The sequence below is a fragment of the Varanus komodoensis genome, unplaced genomic scaffold (assembly GCF_004798865.1).
Source record: "Varanus komodoensis strain SLA01 unplaced genomic scaffold, ASM479886v1 scaffold8, whole genome shotgun sequence".
Taxonomy (NCBI): Eukaryota; Metazoa; Chordata; class Lepidosauria; order Squamata; family Varanidae; genus Varanus; species Varanus komodoensis.
The window spans coordinates 14624412-14645252 of record NW_025336481.1 but is presented as its reverse complement, the minus strand read 5'-3'; the positions used below and the strand labels follow the sequence as shown (position 1 = coordinate 14645252).

At 43.8% G+C, this 20841-nt stretch overlaps 1 protein-coding gene across 1 annotated transcript in view; it reads right to left on the bottom strand.

The window, feature by feature from the left end:
- Positions 1 to 8324, bottom strand: part of BCAS1 (brain enriched myelin associated protein 1) — a 52151-nt gene extending 43827 nt beyond the window's left edge. The window contains exons 1-2 of the mRNA XM_044455565.1: positions 8253 to 8324; positions 6005 to 6092 (exon numbers count right to left, since the gene is read on the bottom strand). Coding sequence (XP_044311500.1) covers positions 6005 to 6092; positions 8253 to 8324 — 160 coding nt within the window. The remainder of the gene's footprint in view (positions 1 to 6004; positions 6093 to 8252) is intronic.
- Between the last annotated feature and the right edge of the window lie 12517 nt (positions 8325 to 20841).

Genomic DNA, 20841 nt, shown 5'->3' with positions numbered 1-20841 from the left:
CTTTTTCATCTATTGAAAGTACTGTAAGATCTCCTGCATGACAGGAAATGAATGCTCCTCTTTCCAGCTTTTGCAATAGCCAGGTTTTAGCTGCAAACGGCTGCAGAGAATCCATTTCCCTGCCATTTGTTCATCTCTATGAAGCAGGGAAATGATTTAATATACCATGTACATGGTAGGAATCAATACAAAGAAATGATTAGGTTGGGATGACATGAACTTTGTAACAGTGTAAAAGAAACAGAGAACACAGAGAGGAAGCTTTGCTTGTATCAACTCAAGATACGTAAAATGTTACACTTAGTGACAAGAGTTGTTTATAAAAACATTGTAGAATGAGTAACTTGAAAAAATTACCGTGTGCTTAGGCGTTTCTCTTATGCATTGTGACATGTATACATTTCTGGCAGACTCTCAAATGGGCACAGTGTCTTGAAACCTGCTCTCTTGCACACACACATTTTTGTAGTGCTGTTCTAATAAAAACACTGCTTTTTCTTAAACCTTCAGCATACCTGTTTGTTTATCTAGGCTCTGGCATGGATCTGTAAATGCCAGGCACTGAAAAGACCCAGGACTCAGGACAACAGCGTGCACATATGCTAATTTACATGTGCTCTAACCACCATCCCCACTGTGTGCAGACGTGTCTTTAAAATTTAAGGGGTACTGTCTCCTCCGGGCACCCTCAATTGAAAAATGGGATGTATTGACAGGTGGCGGGGGTCATCTGATTTCAGGGAAAAAACTGCAGGCAGGAAAATTCAAAGGAAGAGAGCAGCAAGAACTGGAGCACATGTGCCCAGAACACCAGTTAATCCAGGGACATCAGAGACGGCCAAGGTCATCGGGACCCCATACCTTTCTTCGGCATGTGCCAAGGGGCAGCAGGGTGGTGAGGCAGCTGGCCTCTCGGAGAGTCAGGGCTCCATATGAATGATTTGCCTCTGACACTTCCAGTACAAATGCAACGGTGTAGCCTCTTTTCCAAAAGAAATACCCACAGGATAGCACTAGCTGCACTGCACTGCTAGCAAGTAGCTGAATTAGGCAGCCCCTTATCTGAAAGATGCTGTGGTCTCTAACAGACATGAAACTAAAGTCTTTGTAGGATGAGGCCCAGCCTAAGAGCCACAGATGCAACCAGGAGATGCCCAAGCAGTGATCCACTGATTAGGCATTTTATTGTGGCGTCCACAGCTGTTTCTCAAATTCCCAGATGTCTCACAGTCTCTAAAAGGTTGGGAATACCTGCCGTAAAGTCAAATATTTCTTTCTATTTCATTCCCTTGGTTTTCTGTCTTCATTCCAGCAGTCACTGAGCAGTCTGCACCTTATTGCTGAACCCTTTTGGAAGTGGGAGGAACCTTTTCCTTATCCTTCTCTTTTCTCAAGGTTTATTTGCACTTCTGTAAAGCTTGAGATTCCTCCAAGCCTGCAGACACTCCCATCTTGTGTACGTATGGTTCCATAAGGAGACTGAGTGTATTATTTGTATGTAGGAAAGATATGTAGATACTTCCTATGAGATGATATAAAATCACAGGAGGGCTTAGGGGGAGGCAGCCTTGAGTAAAAATTGTACTCTGCAGTGTAAAAATTGCACTGTGGTGTAGAAATACATTTTTGCAGTGTAGGCACTCAGTATAACAGTGCACAGATGGCTGCACTGATCTAACAAACCAGTCATGGTCACGAACAGGCTTTTATTAAGGCTAATCGGTCTTAATGGCCCTTTCAGGACCTGGCCAGCCCAAAACATTTTGCATCCCAGCCATGACAGGAACACTTGGTGACTGGGATTCCCACCCCTTCACTTCAGCTCCTGCAAGGATTAGAGTGAAGCTCAGAGGAAAGAGGAAATTCTAAGGCATGGAGGGCGGCAGTGACATCAGCATCCATGTGAGTTTCAGAAGTGCTGGTGCTGCATCCTTGCAAGCTAAGTATTGCTCTGCACAACACAGTCCTTGGAATCGAATCCGCACGACCAAATTGCCTTGTTAAACTGCAGTTGTGGTGAAGCTTGGTGCATCATGGCACCTGATAATAATTCCAGTACTATTACTAATATACAAAGCCCTGAGTAACTTGGGACCAGGATAACTGAGGGAATGAATGCCTTCTCCTTTATCATCCATCTGGTCACTGAAGTCATCAGATAACATTCTGATAACAGAGACTTCAGTGTGGTGACCCCATTTCAATGCAATTCCCTGCCTGGAAGTCAAGCAGGCTCCCATATTATGCTGTTTGCATCCCCTTCTGAAAACATCCTTGTTCCGGAAAGCCCTTCTTGTCAGGCAGCTATGGTTTTCCGGTCTTCTAGTTTGCAATCTTTTGTTTTTGTTTCTTTATTTGTTTTAGCTTTGTACTGTTGACAAAGTATCTGCCTAGGTATGCAATGCTATACAAATACAGTAAATAAATAATAATAAATAATCCAATTGGCTGCAAACGCTGCAAAAACATGCAGCAGCATTCACATAAGGAAAGAAAAGATTCAAATGGAATACGGACAGGGAGCAGTGAGGGATATGTGCTTATACTTTTAATTCAAATGAACTTTTTCAAAGTTCAAATGAACTTTTTAACATCTCCAGAAGAGCTGCTTGCAAACAGCATCAGGAAGGTTTAACCTCCAGACAGGTTAACCTGTCCCAGGCCAACCTACCTGCCGTAGTCTGCACATTGCTAGTCCTTCCCATGAGTACCGTATTTTATTTTAGCTTCTGCATCAGACAACAAGAAACTGGAGGTATGTTGAACCCCCAGTGGCTGGTCAGGCAGGTTTGAAGAAAGCTCACCATGCATGAATGTGCGAGTTTTCACACAAGCCATGGGCAGGTTCCTTTACTCCTTTGCGGAGAGCACAGCATGGAAGACAGGAGTGATAGGTCCAATTCTGGATGAGTCAGGACCTATTCAAATACCATGAATCATTCCAAGGCTGAGCCAACACCCACAACTTATACATGGTATCGACACATTGACTTTTTGTGCTAAAAATCTGCACCTCCACCTATGCAGTATACACAGAACATAATCAAGTGAACTCAGACAGGAAGCAATTGGCAAGGCTAGGCAGACAAGGACTGATTTTCAAAGTGGTCCTGTAAGGTCTTGGGCAGGATTTTTAAAACAATCTAATGGCAACCTATTTGTCAAAGCCATCCATGGAGGAGAAGGGTACCAATGGCTGCTGTTTGCTACACCAGTGGCTGTGGAACCTGGGCAGCCGTGCAGGTCTTGTAGGGCCCTGTGGGAACCTGGTTGGCCACGGTGTGAATGGAGTGCTAGACTAGATGGACCCTGGGTCTGATGGAGGAGGGCTCTTCTCATCTTGAGAAATGCAGACATATGTGCACGTTTGTATGAGTTGTATATGTGAATGGATCCAGCAGGTACATCCAGGAAACAGTGCAGCCCACTGTCCAAATATTCCATCGGGGAAAAAAGTGGTTTTGGAAGCCATCAACCTGCTATCCAAAAGTGGCTCACCTCTCATCCTTTCTCAGCTGAACAACATTTTCTGTTCTGCTTCTTTGTAAACTAATGCCAGAGGAGATCATAGCTAATTTTGTAACCCCATAACATTTGATGCAGATATCAAAAAGACAGTACCCAGAGCATGTGGGAGTGGAGGAGGAGGGCCTTCCCTGCGGTGGCGCCCCATCTATGGAATGCACTCCCCAGAGAGGTCTGCCTGGTGCCGTCGTTATTTGTTTTTCAGCGCCAGGCTAAGACCTTTTTATTTAAAACTTATTTTAATTGCTAAATTATTGAATTAATTAGGATTTTAAAATAAGCTGAGAATGCACTGGAGGTTTTTAAATGTTTTTTTCTTTTAAATTGTTATATTACTATTATTTATGTATGTTTTTATGTATTCTTTGTGAGCCGCCCCGAGGCTTTGTTGTGATGGGGGCGGCATAGAAATGTTTTAAATAAATAAATAAATGTGCAGAGAGTGATTTCTTCAGATGCTTCCGTTTGCCTCTGTGTGGACTGGTGTTTCCAATGTAAGTGGGCAGTGAGCCCATTTGGGATTTTAAGGAGGCTGACTTTTACGGGGCTAGCCATAGCGAGGACAGTCATCGTATCACAGCTCATCACATAACATTCTTCCCCTTTGTTTTTCAAATGGATCTCCATGCCCTGAGTATATATACACACTTCTCCACACCTTTATGGACTGATAGAGTCACACAGAAGCAAAGAAAACTACAAATAACAGGGTTTTCCCAAGGGTGTGACTAGGCATGTGGTCTTTGTCTTGAAAATTTTATCTCATGCATGCTATCCTTGGCTCTGAGTCATTCTGAGCTCTCAGACCTTGTCTGTGCCAACATGATTAATGTCTCTTTAATTTAGATAATGTGTATATATCTTCTGCAATTAGTAGCGCATAACAGAAATAAGAATGGCAAACCGGTGAGAGCGTTCATCTGTGGCACAGTATCATCAGTGTATGAGAATGCAAGTTCAGGGCACATTTCTACAGGTTGCATGCTCAGTGTTCCCAAATGCCCTCACTTGAAGGATCCGGAGTATCATCCATTCAGGAGTGGGGACAGCAACGGAAGCTCGCTCTGCCTCCCCAAACCTCCTGCCCTTCATTTCAGCTGGATGGCCACGTGCCTTTGGACGGGGATAAAAGGAGGCTGGGATGCTATCTGGAGACCTCATATCCTGGCAGCTCCACTCTTCTTCTTCATTCCCTGACCTCCAAAACACCTCCTTTGCTCCTTCTCTGAGGTTGATTTTCTGACCTTGGAGAGGCAGCTGGCATAGTTCTTTCTGAACTGCCTGTGCGAGGGAGGGAGGATGGTTTGTGGATTCCCCCCTATGAGGTCAGCTCACTTGGAATCTGAATTACCTGTGCCTGCCTTGAGGTGATGCCTGGGCACCTTAGGATCATTCACTTAGCAGAATAAAGTATATTATGTTGTGTCTAGTCCATGATCTAAGAATGAGGAACCCGAGAGGGTTGGAGTGGGATCCCAGGTTGTCTGGATTTGGCTCCTAGGTCTGAGGTTCTGCAGCCTGTGTTAGAGCCCAAGTGGTGTTGGGGTTCTTGCATCAAAGTAGTACTCAAAAAGGTGCTGTTGGAGTGGCATACTGAAAGCCAGAAGAAACCCCTATTTGCACATCATAAGATACAGGAGACTGCAGGTCAGTACAGTAACAGTCTGTGTGCGGTGGAGGAAGTACCGATGGAAGGGACTTCCATCTCCCCAGCTGTTCTCCGCATGCTGTTGGGTATGCTTCAGAGGGTTGAAGGAGCAGCGAAGGGAGAATCCAGCCAAGCTACTTGAAGTCCAATCACATACTGGATTGTTTTTAAAAGTGCCTAAAGGGCAGGTTCACTGCTGAAGCTCAGCAGAGACCCACTATAGAGTTCTATAGTGGTTAAACCTAACTTATTCCCAAGCTAAATTGGGCTCTTTTGATGCTTTGCGGTGTCTATGGAGAGCCCAAATGGCCAAATTTAGCTGGCATGCATGCATTTTCTTTCAAAAGTTTGTTCAGAAGCAGCAGGGATGGGGCAGCAGGCCGCATGCAGTCTGTGGGGTGTGCTTGGCTCACCCAAACCCTGACCTAAAGTGTCTATCATAGCCACTATTTCAGAAAGGAATCCCAGGTGGAACTATTGGGTGCAGTACATAAATTTGATAAATAAATAATACACAAGCAACCATCTGAGAAGGTGCTTAGATGTTTAACACATTTCCACGTCATCCTTGGATCTCAGGGTCATCCCATTTTATCCTCTCAACATCTGCAGGGTAGGCTAGGCAAGTAATGACATGCCTAACACGAACTGGCAAACTTCCTACGTCTGAGCAAATCCAATGCATTGTCCATTATATTATGAAGATGATTCACCAGTTATAGCATTGCTACTGAAATAATGTTCCTTCACCTCGTTTGTGTCCAGCACAACACGGCCACAATTGTACCAGGTGATACAAATGGGTATCACAGGCTCTTTCTCAGAACATACCTGCATCCCCATTTGCAGAAGGATCGGTCTGTACAGGCTGGATTTCAACATGCCCATTTTGGAGGACGCCAGGAGGTTCTGATGAAACCTGCATCATTAACCAAAAAGTTAGTTGCCAGAACTTCTTTGTCACAGATGCACTGCACTAAGAAACAGCTGCTCAGTTCAGGTTAAAGTTGGGGAGAAACAGTGATTCAACCAAAAAACCCTGATAGGGTCCCAATAATTTGAAGAGAAGTGGTTTTGTGACATGGCTTCCTGGCAGCTTTGTTCCTCTGAACAGTTTTGCTGATTCACGAGCTGCAGTGATGAGGCTCACAGCATGCCATCAAGACGACAAAAGAGCAGGTGTCCTGAAAGCATGTGGAAAAACACTCTGAGCACCCAGCTGCATGCTCAGAGATTCTTTTCATCCCTCCTGATCAACATGCACATGAGCATCCATGAAGCTTCGGCCTCCTCCACTCAGTGCCATTTGCTTATGTAAGACAGAGAGCTTGAATGAAGGGCACCAATAATTCTAGCTCTACAATTCCGTTTCATCATGGAGAGGAGCTCAGAATATTCTAGACCAGCAGCTCAACTGGAAGCCATCAATAGCCTGCGCTCCTCTGTGCTCTGACACTGTGTTGGGAAAGAGGAATTATTCATGAAGTGCTTTCTAGGGTCAGGGTTGCACCAACTCTTTGGATGAGGACTGAGACAGCTGGGAAACGAATGTGAGAATCGAGATGGTGGAGGAAGGTGAGGTTACCTCCATGTGCTCAGGCAGACCATGGGAACTGAGAGGGTTTGGAAGTGAAGGGAAAGGACAAGGGAGAGGAGGGAGATGAGCCAATGCCCAGTCTGATCCCTTGCCATGACATGGTGCTGGATTAGGAGGGCCACCCAATTAGAGGGCCTGCATAGATCTGGAAGGGTCTAGATTCTAGAAGTAATTTCTAGTATGGGTGCAATGGATCACTTTGTTCATGCACAGAGACCTTATTTCTGTGACAATAGTTCGTTAGCTGTGGACCGATTCCACAGGGAATCCGATCTACCAATGCAGTGTCAGAATATGCAACATCCTACTCTGAAGCAGCGAGAGTGGAAACTCAAGTCACTTGTTCTCTGCAACTCATCCCTCTTCTTTAGAGCAGGGATGCACAGAACATCGATCTCCATATGTTTGGGGCTTCAACAGCCAGCGTTCCTTGCTGGCAGAGGCTTCCAGGCAGTGAAGCTCTAACTGTGCTCTAGAACATCCTGAGACACTCACAAACAAACCAGAATCATGATGACCTGCCCTGGAGTTGCGGGAGGGAGCACAACTATGGGAAGAAATCACTCTCTGTCCTTAAAACAAAAGTAATCCATTGCATCCCTATTAAACCAGCAGCCCTGGCTAGTAATACTTCTTGTTAAAGCACTGAATAGCGAGAACTCCACCTATGTGGGGGTCACTCTACAGACTGGATGATCAGAGCAGAATTGTTCACATTTTTTCCATATCAGCAGCCCCAATATCCACTCCTGCCACCATGCATCCACTACCCTTCTGGAGAATGGTAACAAACTTGTACATGCACTGACAGCCCTACCTGTTAAAACTGCACAAGGGATTCTTTGCATGGAAGCACCTTGCAAGGCATGGTAACCCAAATAGGACACACAAAGCAAGAACAGGGAAGGGCAGCATTGCACAGAAAAGGTCTTGGACAGAGTAACAAAAGGGCAAACACCAGGCAGGGAGAAAAGAAGCTAGTGGTGCTGGAGGGTTAGACCACACGACTTTTATATTGAAAAGCCCAACACAATGGTAGGAGTCCAAGTAAAAAGCAAATTCAAATACTATGTAGCTGAGTGATTGCCTCTCCCTGCTGATTCCCTCCCATTCTCTAAATACAGCCAGCATCGCTTGCAGTTTAGAAAGTCTGTGTTGGACTGCTCATGAGCGCTCCAGAAGGAAGCCCTTGTGACCCCATCACCCTGCCTCATTCGTGGAGGCTTACTGAGGTCCAGATAGCATTGTTTTCTACTGGTAAACCTCCTTTAACAGCTATTTCTTGTTTCTTTTCCTTTAATGCAGAAACTCTGTTAAGGGGGAAAACACAGAGAGCTGCAGGATGCCACTTGACTGCTAGCACTAGACGTCCTGTGTTGTGTCCCACCCAAAGATGCCCTTTTTGTATTCACAACATAAAGTCACTTCCACACAGAACACTAGCCAAGACAAGACAGACAAAAAGTCTCCACTAAAACTCACCTGCACATATGAAGTTCCTTGAACAGTTTCTTGGTCTTCAGGTTCCTTTTGTAGAGATATGTTGTTCCCCATTGTGGCTGCTGTGCTTGAGAACACAAAAATGGACCTTTAGGCAACAAAAGGCTGGTTGGACAGGGTTTAGCCATACTTTGCAGCAGGGATAGATAACAGAATCCGGTGTCAAAGTCTGAGAAATGAAATTCTGAGTCATACTGGTATGCTCCTGCCCCCTCTTTTTTTGATGGATCTTGCCCCATTTTTTGGCAAAGTGCAAATGTCCATGGTACCCTTTAGAGGTAGGATGGCCACCTGTCAATAACCATGGAAGAGGAAATTGATTGCACACACACAAAAGAGGGTGATGATCTGCATAAAAGCTGCATTTGTACATTTATGTGTATAGATGTACATATAGAAAATTGCTCTATTTTGAATAAATCGTAACACTGTACATATTATTTCTGTGTGACGTTTCCACCCCACCATTCTTCCTCTTGCAAGGAACCCAAGGAAGTTTACCCAGTCTCTCTTCCTCTCCCTACGCTCACAACAACCCTGTAGGTAGTTCAGGCTGAGAGTCAGTAACTGTGTCAAAGCCACCCAGTCAGCGTCATGGCTGAGTGGGGACTAGAACCCAGATGTCCTGCGTCCTAGTCTAACCATGACACCACACCGGTCATCTCTGTGTGACAACTCACGATAGTCTGGAAAACCTTTGAAGAAGTGAGCGGTGTATGAGCTGATAAGCTGCATGCAGCCAGTTCTCCCTTTTGAAGGTTCTTGGTTTTTAAACTGGACTTCTCTTCCAAGGGTACCATTATATTCCAAGGGATGCAATAAAAGAACACTTTGTAACACTACAGTGATAAAGTTTTAATAAAATCACTGCTTGTGAGTGGGCTTTATTTGTGGTGGGCCCCCAAATTGTGATACGCTGTCCCAGGAGGTCTACCTGTCATCTACTTAGTTGGCTCTGTGGTGCCAAGCAAATACCTTTAAAGTGCATCATTAAAGCTGAGCTTGTGAGCCACAGTAAATACATTCAAGATGAATGTTATATTCTAGATTATTTTGGTTGTGTATGGGATTCTTTTATCTTTACCTGGCAGATGTTTTCAGAAAATCAAGACTTTGTTCTATAAAGGTTTGGGTAGTTCCTCTCTGCCCTACTTTTCTTTGAAAAGGATGCACTTTCCAATTAAAGATGAATTTGGTTTTCTGGATCTTGCTGCATGTCATCAGGTTTATCAGTTGACTAGTACTGAATTTTGATCTTTCTCACGTACATTGTAACTTCTGTTTGGTCACTTTGGGAAGCTTCTAGTTTCCTCATTCTATATGCGTAGCATTAGGTTTTAGGAATACAAGAGTGGGTAAGATTTCTCATACAGTTTCTACTGTTAGAAATGTGCAGTATATAATGTCATGTCCACTACACTGTCATCTGTTTTCTTAAGCAAAATTGACTTGATGTGCAATCCAGATCGAAACTTTGATCAGAAAAGGTTTTGTAGTAGACTTGGACTGATAAGGTGATTTTTACTTTGGGTTAGCTGTTGGGTGCAGGTGATGATTCCTTGTTGTTCTCTATCCTGCATGTCAAATATTATTTGCCAGCTATGACTGAAAGGCAATGCTTCATAACTGCAGTATTTATTAGCAGCTGGGTTTTGCCCAGAAGCCTTCATAGCATCATTACGGGAAATATTTATTGAACCTGGTCAGGCCAAGCAATCCACAATCCTTGTCCAGAAATACTTTGTACTGGTGAAGAAATCTGATGTACAAGGTTTTAAGCAGGAATGGAGTAGTAGTAGTAGTAATACCTGTATCATCCCATTTTGCTCAGTCAATGGATTGCTGCTTTGACATCTATACCTGCCTCATCCATACATCTTGGTTGCATCTTATTCAGCAGAGATCTTTCCTCTGCTGTTATTGAATGCTGCAGCATTTCTTTTATAATAGTTTGCTTAATTCAACCAATTGCTGGTACTCCAACATGGCTAATGCTTAAAAAATGTTTTGGAATATTCAGTTGTTGCTTCTTTTTGGGAAAATATTATACAGACATATTTTGCACTGTAACTATCTTTAATAGGCCCTTATGTGCATGCTCTTTTAAATGTTCTATCTGCTTCATAGAAATTAAGAAATGGTCAGCATCAATGGATTTTCCATTTTCTTTTGACAGCTAAAAGTTGGATATTGTGACATAGGAAGGATAACTGCTTGGCTTTTGTAATGCATTGGATTAAAGACCTTATAGCTCTGTCGATATTTGAACAGGTGGCATATACACTCCCATCATTAAATGAATACATATTTGTATATCTGATCTGCTTATGCTGAACTTTATGTATAATTACTGGAAAGTTGCATTTTCATATGCATTTCATATGTATTCATTGATTTCCATATATACTAATATATGGATGTATATATGTTTTTCTTTCTCCCCATTTAAATGAATAAATAAGGACAAAATATGAAAAGAATGTTTGATTACTGCTTGTGTTAATTTTAATGCTGTTTAATGCAGCATTAAAATTGCCTTTTCCCATTTGCATTGCTTGGATATCTGCTGCGAACTGCTTCAGTACTTATTTATTCTTTTAACATTACTTTAAAGCATTCCTGCTGCCATAAATAAATAAATAAATAAATAAATAAGGCACAGTCTGATCAGGATGTCCATAACCAGAACCCATAACCAACATGGCTTGTTAGTGCAGTAGCAAAGCTCAGGATCTTCAGTTTTGCTTCATGATCCTGGGAGACACCGATTCCAGTCCATATTTGACCATGACAGAAGGCAAGGGGGAGATGAGATATGCTGAACATGTGAAATAGGCTGAACATATGACTAAGCACCTCTTGCTAAGTCAATATCCGGGTGTGTGGCCAGCAGCTTCAACACCCAGAAGCAGATGCTATCTGTTTACCCACCCGAACAGCAACATGGGAGATTGTGGAGAACTTTCAGAATAACCCCTTGAATATTTCTGCACCCATCCTAAAGATTTCAAGCAGTAAAAGGAGACCCCACATCTGTGGAAGGCAAATTCATCTGACTGTGAAAAGCAGTTTGTCTGCTTCGAAGCCCAGAGCAAAAGGGAACGGAGAGGAATTAGTCACTCCAAGTAAACAAGGAACACCCTTGAACTATTCAAACAGGCGAGTGACATTCAGCAGTTGGAGAGACAAATGGAACTTTGCAAAGGGAAAGGCAAGTTGGGGAAGGTAATAAATACAATGATTGCTGGTGAAAAGGGCCAAGCTTCCCGTGGCCACTTGCTACTTCAGTCAACATGGGTTCTCCCAACCCTCCTCTTCTTCAGACAAAGCAGCTGCCATTACAGCTGAGCTTCATGTTTCTTACTGGCGTACTGTGTAGCTTGCCTCTCATTGGGTCTCTTGCTTGTTTGATTACAGGAGGGATTTATTTGTATGACTGGTGCAGAGGACTGGGAGAGCGATGTAGCCTTCCTGATGTTTTGGCCTACAACTCCCATCATACTCCTCTAACATTAACCAGTGATAAGGAACAGTATGAGTTGTAGACATTGGGGAGGCCACAAGGTACCCACCCCTGCAAAGTATGAGCTGGGGTACCATAAGAAGAGACCCACTGTCTGGAACTCTCTGCTGAGTGATGCTAGCTGGGTTCCTTCCCTGTTCATTTTTACCTGTGGAAAAATACATTTTTATTCAGAAAAGCTTATAGCACAAAAGGTGGCCCATTGCTGAAAGAGCTATACCTTATGCGCTTTACGTGGGGCTTCCCTTGAAGACGGTCCGGATACTTCAATTGGTTCAAAATAGAGCTGCCAGGTTGCTGACGGGGACTGGGCGTTATGTTCACATGACTCCAGTCCTCCGTCAGCTTCACTGGCTTCCCATTGAAGTCCGGGCCCAATTCAAGGTGTTGGTGATGACCTATAAAGCCCTAAATGGCTTGGGTCCTGCTTACCTGAAGGAGCGCTTACGTCCATATATGTCCTCCCACCCCCTGAGATCAGCAGGAGAGGCCCTTCTCCAGGAACCCTCCGTGCAGGAAATTAGGAGGGTGGGTACTCGGAGGAGGGCTTTCTCTGCGGTGGCGCCCAATCTATGGAATGCGCTCCCCAGAGAGGTCCGCCTGGCACCGTCGTTATTTGTTTTTCGGCGCCGGGTGAAGACCTTTTTATTTAAACGTCATTTTAATTGTTAACAATATTTGCTTATTTATCTGGCCAGGGCGACTTCTTTTATATTGCTTATTTATTTTATGTTGTTAATTTTAATTTTATATTGTTATTTTTGTATTTTATTGTATTTTATTGTGTTGTAAGCCGCCCCGAGGCTTTGGCAAGGGGCGACATAGAAATGTTTTAATAAATAAATAAATACCTGGTTGCTGCTGTTTATTTCTTTGTTGTATACTGATTTTGATTATTTCTATACAAAGTTTTAATTGATAAGTTGTGTTTAACCTCTGTTGTGTTGTTAGCCTCTGTTTTTTGGCAGGAAGGAGCCACAGAAAACAAACAAATAAAGAATAAATAAATAGAGGCCATCTCCACCGCTACGGCAAATACCCACTGCTGGCCCACTGCTACATCAGCGTGAGGAACCTTCACCAGCATCGTTGGAGAGATTTGGCATTTTACTGTTTCCACAATTGACTTGATGTAAGTTTGCCATCCGACTGTTTCCACAAAGCACCTGTATTATTTCATGGATGGCCCAAGATGTCTTGCTCTGAGTTGAAGTAGCAAATAGCACTCTGCCTGACAAGTCGAGGTGCATAGTCTGCAAGGCCAGCCAAATTACTTTTGAGGGAAAAAGAAAATCCCACAAGCACCTCCTTCCTGGAATAAAGACAGCAGTCACAATTAAGGGACTGACTGTTTGCTGTCTTTGCAGTATATGCAGCACTGAGTGCTTGCAATGGAGGCCAATGGTAGGGCACCATGGTTCTGAATGAGAGTGCGACTGGGGTGCTGGGAGCAACCTGCCCAGGTAGAACTGTTGGGATGTCTACCTGTGGTGGCCGTTCCACAGGGGGCACAACCTGTGGCCTGTGAAATGTTCTGGCCTACATTCAGCCCTAGTCCAGGTGAGGGATCCTGGGAGATGTTGGCCAAACCAGCTGCTCTTTCCTCTGCATACCAAAACTTAGAAGGAATCTAACCTTATGATTAAGATCTGCTAAAATGCAAGTAGCAGTTAGATGGAAACCTGCCACCGATCATCGCTTGGTTTGAGAAAAATTGGAACTTGTAGTTATGGACAAGATGTCAGCACAAATGAAAGGGCTATGCTGGCTGCTTTTTGCAGACAAATTTCTGTTTAATGAAATACTTGCATATGCAGACAGCAACAATAAAATACATGACAAATGCATCCATGTCCAACACTTATTGTATAGTATTATAGGGTGTGACAGGAAGGGGAGGGAAGAGCAAAACGAAAGAAAGAACTCTGGGAATGAATTCTTTGTTGATCCAGGAGTTTTTGCAACTTGAAAGATACAAGAAGCTCTGCTTATTGCCAGCTTTGTATGTTTTTCCTTTTGCTTGCTTGCTAAAGCATCTTATATAAGAACCAGTGTAGTGAAGTGGTTGATAGAGTAGGACTGGGAATCAGACAACCTGGGTTTGAGTTCCCACTCAGCCATGGAGCCAATTAGAAAACTTTGGGCCAGTCACAGACTTTCAGTCAAGCCTACCTCTCAGGGTTGTTTTGGGGATAAGACTGAGGACAGGAGGGAGAGAATGATGTAAGTCACTTTTTAGAAAAAAGAAAAAAGATGGGATGTATCTCATAAACAGATGATTACAAGCCACTTCCAAATGGTGGCAGGTCTGCTATAATGTTTTTACGCTACCCTTCTTTCAAGGGATTCAGAGCAATATACTGCATCCAGTCTCATTTTTTCTTACAGCAACCCTGTGAGGTAGGCTAGGCTGGGCCAAGGGAGCTTCACAGCAGAGCAAGGGTTCCAAGTTGGCTGCTCCATTCTACACTGCATGTCCTGTACGACTGAGAGGTGATGATCCTGGCTGCCCACCAGGCTCATTCTGGCTGTTGTGAATTTCAGGGCATGAACATGATTGGGTGCCATGATGTGCAAACGCACCCAGTGTCACATGATGGCTGCAGGATTCCAGGTATGGCTGGGGAGTCCTGCGCATAAATGCCAGTTCACAGACCGATCTTGGACCCATCAGCCTAAGCAGCCCCACAGCGTTGTTGCGAACATGGAATAGCCTGGAGTGAGCACTGCCCCTATGGATCCTTGTGGCTCAGGATCCGTCTGGATGGGGGATGCCACAGCATCCAGAAGAAAGTATAACCTCAGGTGCATACTCAGCAGGATTGGCCCCGATCCTGTTAGAGCTCTGCTTTCTATAGAAAAAGAAAATGATTCTAGTTTAAGGCTTCAGTCGTCCGCAAGAACAAAAGGCAAATATGTCAGCCACGCTGGCAAGCAAACAAAACCACACTCTGTTTTGTAACTTGAGAAGCTGGCAAAATCTCCTATGAAGGTTCGCCCTACGCAGCTTTCTAAATGGCTTGTGACAGGGAAAGGAGAAGGAAAAATACACACATGCACCAGAAGCCTGATCCTTTTTATGATCTGATAGAGGTGCTAATCAAAATGTAAGTAGAGCTTTAAAAAAGAGAATAACTTACCTGGCCGAGCCTTTCAGCTAAGCTCCAGGCTCTGCAGAACTCTCTAGGAGCTGCTCAGCCACAGGGACTGCAGTCTGTAGAGGTCCTTCCCTGCTAACAGGTGTCTTGGTTTGCCTTCAGCAAGTCTCAGTGCAAAGCTGCACAAACAGGAGCTTGAGAGACGTATGGGGAGGGTGGAGTTCCCCAGGCTGAACAGCCCTGCTGAACTATTTTTCCTTCCTGACCTCCAGGGCCACCCAAACCTGTTCAGTTATGAGCATGCCGTTCTCAGTGCCTGCTCTCTTCCATTAACCTGTGCAGTCAGGTATGCATTTCTTGTACTCTGCCAGAAATGAACAACACAGCCCCATGCATGATTATGCAGAGTTCAATCCTGCATAATCCTGCAGAGTTCAATGAGTCTTATTCCTGGGTTCAGTATAGGGATGCAGTCTTAAGTATGCCAAACTAAAATACAGCCAAATTCTAGCCTGCCTGTGCCACTCAAGCAGCTGCACAAACACTGCTTGTTTAATTTTTTGTGAGACTTAGGAGCTAGCAAACATATTTATGGCTCAGATTTAGAGGACAGTTGGACATGAGGTCAATAATAAGGCTTGCGAAGAGAAGAGAGCTTCTTTCTTCCCTTTGAAGCAACAGACGTTCCAGCCATGTCTTCGCACTAACAGTTATTCGAAATTTGCACCAAGGAGGATAAAAGAGGCAGGGCCTTTCAGGTGATGGCCCTCTGCTTGTGGAATGTCCTACCAAGTAATGTTAATACGTGGCTGGTTTTGAACAAGGTTTAAAGGCCTGAATGTTCCAGTGTGCTCTTGCAGGAGCACAAGCCGGCCTTTATTCTACAAAAATACTATTCGACTATTGCCATTGTGGTTATTTTAAATATTTGGTATTACAATGTTAGAAGATGGTTCCACAAATGGGCAACTGGAGGCAGGGCCTTCAATCTGTTTAATCATCAGGACTGCCCTGCGAAACTCTTGCTAGCCTTACCGTTCACAGGCTGCAGTGATTAAAAAAAGAATACACAAAGCTCACAGCATATCATCTGAATAAATCATTTGGAAGACTCCATGAAAAATAAATGAAAGGGAGCTATACTTTTATGTGCAGCACATTCATTTATTTATAAAAGGATCCTTAATGCACAACTCTTGCTTTTTTAAGATGATGAATGTCTGGTAACTTGAGACTTGGCAATCTCAGGCATGGGCAGGGGATCGTGACTCAGTTGTTCTTGCCCCCTGGGCTAAGTGACCATGTGAACCTGCAGTTATCTACGTGTATTGGACTACAAGGTCCATCATTGAGACAACATGGATAGAGTAGATGGGAACTGTAGTGCATAAACAGCCACAGTTTTCTATCTTTGGTGTATGGGTTTAGCTGTCCTGCAAAGCAAGAAGGTAACATTCCCAGGAAGACCTACAGCAAGGAAGTATAATTGTAATATCCTGGAATTGCGTGTTTAGACAGACCAAAGTTTTTCTCTTAAGAAAATAATTTTGAGATGGCAGCCTCTAATTACTGGCTGTTTTTTAAAATGAGAAGCACTAGCAGGTACTTACAAGTGCCAGTGCTTCAACATGATGGAGTTCAGCACTGTTCCACCACAAGAATTAGCACTGGTGCTCTATTGTGTTCTTCATTCCCCAGGTATAATTCCATCTGAAATCCAGTTTAGTTACTGCAATAAGACCCTGCAGAAGGCTGGAGCAGTCTTGCTTTCCAAATCAACAGTTGCTCTAACCTCTACACCATACCGATTCAATAGTTTGGTTACACTTGGCATTTATATAGCATCTTTCTTGTATTCCATGTGCCTCACATACATCATTTTAGCCATCTGTGTGAAAACCGGTTAACATAGGCTGGTATTACTGCCCCCAGTATTACAAACGGTGGCACTGGAAAAGCTGCTTGCCTGTATATTATCTAGTGAATCCATGACCATTTTGAACTAGGGACTTGTGGATGAGTCCATGGGAGATTTGAACTACCTCACACACTGCCAGCTTTCTTTATAACTAAAACCTGAACTATTCCAAACACCCCTGTATTAGTAACTGGGCTGGAAGAGGTGTGGCATTTCCAAGTGCTTTATTTTTCAACTGACACACAAAACTGTTCCTTCCTAATGACCATCATCTATCTCAGCTCCTCAAGGTTAACCTTTTTATTGCAGTCCTCATCATCTGGACAGTGCTTTATGTCCATAATTTCTGAACATCCAAACATTTTTTGAGGGCATTGGTCGCTGTCATGAAGATTAAGAGGACACACCAGTCAGAAAGGTAGTCAAGAACTTTATTATCTCTCTTCTCAAGGAAATTCCTGTCTCCGTCCTCTGACAACGAAGGAAAGGGCCACCTCCTGCTTAAGCCACACAATAATAGCCACAAGGCAGTTAAGCTGGAATACGTGAATGCTAGGACCTTCCGGTTCACTTCAGTGATCTCAGTTCTAGTCCCCACTCATCCATGAAGCCTACTGGGTGACTTCGGGCCAGTCACCATCTCTCATCATAAGCTACCTTACAAGGCCGTTGTACAGATGAAATAGAGAGGAGGATTGTTTATTTATTATATTTAGAGCCCACCTTTTTTCCTTTAAAGGAACTCCAGGTGGCTTACATACTTCTTGTCCGACCTTATCCTCATCACCCTTGAATTTGTGGAATATACACCCAATTCATCCTTCTCATCCTCAGAACGTTTCTAGATAAGGTTGCTTAACCCTCTATTTCTACTTTGGCTTTTGTTACAGATGAAGACCAAGGATACAGACGTCACCCGTGCCACGGTGGGCATGCCAAGCCCTCCCTGTAGGCAACCAAGCCAAGTCACACCAGCATCGCCCCAGCAGCCGAGCATCGGATAACAACATACATGGGGGCCATATGCATGCTGGGAAAGAAGCAGCAGCGCCAGGTGACGATGTCACAAGCCATGACTCATTAGCCGTGACCAGTGATGTTTTTGTAAAAAAAAAGGTGCTGGAACTCACGTCGCCATCGGCACACACACACCAATCCCAAGCCGAGCAGCAGAGTAGCTTCCAAAGCTGGGAGAAGCATCCTTACTATCTCACTATTAGACAGCAGGTAGTGGACACAAAAGCAGCCGGCAGGCACTATGGTAATGATGTTTGCTGCTGATCTGCTATGATTCAAAATCACTTCGTAAGATCCATTGGAAAAAAAGGTGCCGGAATGCCGTTCCGGTGCGTTCTATAACGAAAAAAGCCCTGGCCGTGAATCATCTGAGCTTTGGAATCGCAGGTCAGTGCACTACCAGGGTTATATGTATATTTGCATGGAAAGCCCGAGAGGTATTTTTTCTAAACTAAAAGCTCAGTTTTCAAGTTTTCTTGCAGTATTAGCACTTTGCAATAAATAAGTGAGTATTGGGTTGCAGATTGGGCACTTGCTCTCTAAAAGGTTCACAATCACTGGGTTAGAGATAGAAAAATGAGGTATCCTGGCATGATTTTGATGGTTGGAATGTGCTTAGAATGGGAAGAAATGTTGAGCTGTGCAGAAAAAGCTACTACTTTGGCAATATATTGGGGTTAGGGGTTGCAATGTGTAGATTTTTCTACACAGCTCATCAATTTTCCCCATTTTTTACAGATTCCAACCATCCAAACCATGCGAGTACACCTCATTTTTTTAACCCTAACGCTATCCTGGTGCACAACCCTAACCCTAAGATAGGGCGAAAATTCCATTGAAAAGTGGGTGATTTTGAAAAAGCCTTCATTGGGTAGCTTTTTCTACACAGCTCATCATTTTTCCACATTCTAAACACATTACAACCATCAAAAACATGCCAGGACACCTCGTTTTTCTAACCCTAACCCTACTCTGATGCACACCCCTAACCCCAATATATGGCCAAAGTTTCATTGAAAAGAGGGTGATTTTGAGGAAGCCTTCCTTGGGTAGTTCTTTCTCCACAGCTCATCAGTTTTGCCCATTCTAAACACATTGCAACTATCAAAACCATGCCAGGAAACATTGATTATCCAACCCTAACCCTACACTAGTGCAGACCGCTAACCCTAAAATAGGGCCAAATTTCCATTGAAAAGCGGCTGATTTTGAAAAAGCCTTCCTTGGGTAGCTTATTCTACACAGCTCATCATTTTTGCCATTTCTAAACAGATTGCAACCATCAAAACCATGCCAGGACACCTCGTTTTTCTAACCTGAACCCTACCCCGATGCACACCCCTAACCCTTATATAGGGCCAAATTTCCATTGAAAAATGGGTAATTTTTGAAAAAGCCTTAATGGAGTAGCTCATTATATACAGCTCATCAATTTTACCCATTCGATACACATTCCAAACATCACAACCATGCCAGGACACATCATTTTTCTAACCCTAACACTACCCAGGTTACACCCCGAACCCTAATAAAGGGCCAAAGTTCTATTGAAAAGAGGGTGATTTTTAAAAAGCCCATTTGGAGAAATTTTTCTACACAGCTCATCAACTTTCCCCTTTCTATACAGATTCCAACCATCAAACCCATGGCAGGACACCTCGTTTTTCTAACCCTAACCCTAACCTGGTGCATATACCTAACCCTAATTTCTGGGTAAGCTTCCATGGAAAAGAGGGCAATTTTGAAAAACCCATCCTTGAGTGGATTTTTCTGTGCAGCTCATGCTTTTTTCCAATTCTAAATACATTCCAAGCATCAAAAGCATGCCAGGACACCTCGTTTTTCTAACGCTAACCCTACCCTAGTGAACACCCCTAACCCTACTTTATTTGTAAGGTTCCATGCTAAATAGGGTGATTATGAAAAACCCATTTTTGAGTGGATGTTTCTGCACAGCTCATCTTTTCTGCCCATTCTAAACACATTCCAACCATCAAAACCATGCCAGGACACGTCATTTTCCTTACACTAACCCTACCCTGGTAAGTAGCCCTAACCCTACTTTTTGGTAAGCTTCCATTCACAAGAGGGCAATTTTTAAAAACCCATCCTTGAGTGGATTTTTCTGTGCAGCTCAACTTTTTTTCCAATTCTAAACACATTCCAACCATCAAAAGCATGCTAGGACACCTCGTTTTCCTCACCCTAACCCTACCCTGGTGCACAGCCCTAACCATAATTTCTGGGTAAGCTTCCATTCAAAAGAGGGCAGTTTTTAAAAACCCATCCTTGAGTGGATTTTTCTGCACAGCTCATCTTTTTTGCCCATTCTAAACACATTCCAACCATCACAAGCATGCCAGGACACCGTGTTTTTCTAACCCTAACCCTAACCTGGTTTATATACCTAACCCTGAACAGCTGCCGCAAGTATGAGTTTAAGGTGAATAGGCGAGGACTCCAGCACTACCAGGAGGCCGTCTTTCACTTCTTACAGTGCCATAGCAGAATGAATCAGGGACGACCATACGACGAAGGGGTTTTGGTCCGGTCTAGGAAAGTCATCGTGGAATTCCACTACACCCAAAGGAGGAACCGGCTAAACTATAGAGATTATAGAGTGAAGGGCTCCGCTGTTGACGTAGAGGAGTGGGCGAAGGCTCGCAGTCCAAAGACACCCATAGAGATGAAAGGTCTGTGAGAGAAGGAAGGAGACGCGGTCGCCTTCCACCCGCAGGAGATGTTGTCTATCATGGGGCGGTATTACCAGTAGCTTTTTGCTCCTAAGGACATTGACTCCCGCAAGGTGGAACGCTTCTTGGAGAACATTCCCAGAGAGAAAGCAGGCTCTCTTTATGGGAAACTGACAGAAGCGGAGAGTCAGATGTTAGAGGCACCTATTGAAGAAGAAGAGGTGAGGCGAGCCATCTTGACGGCGAAAGGAAATTCCGCCCCTGGAGCAAATGGGCTGGGATATGAATTTTATAAGATATTTCGGGAATGGCTCGTCCCCCC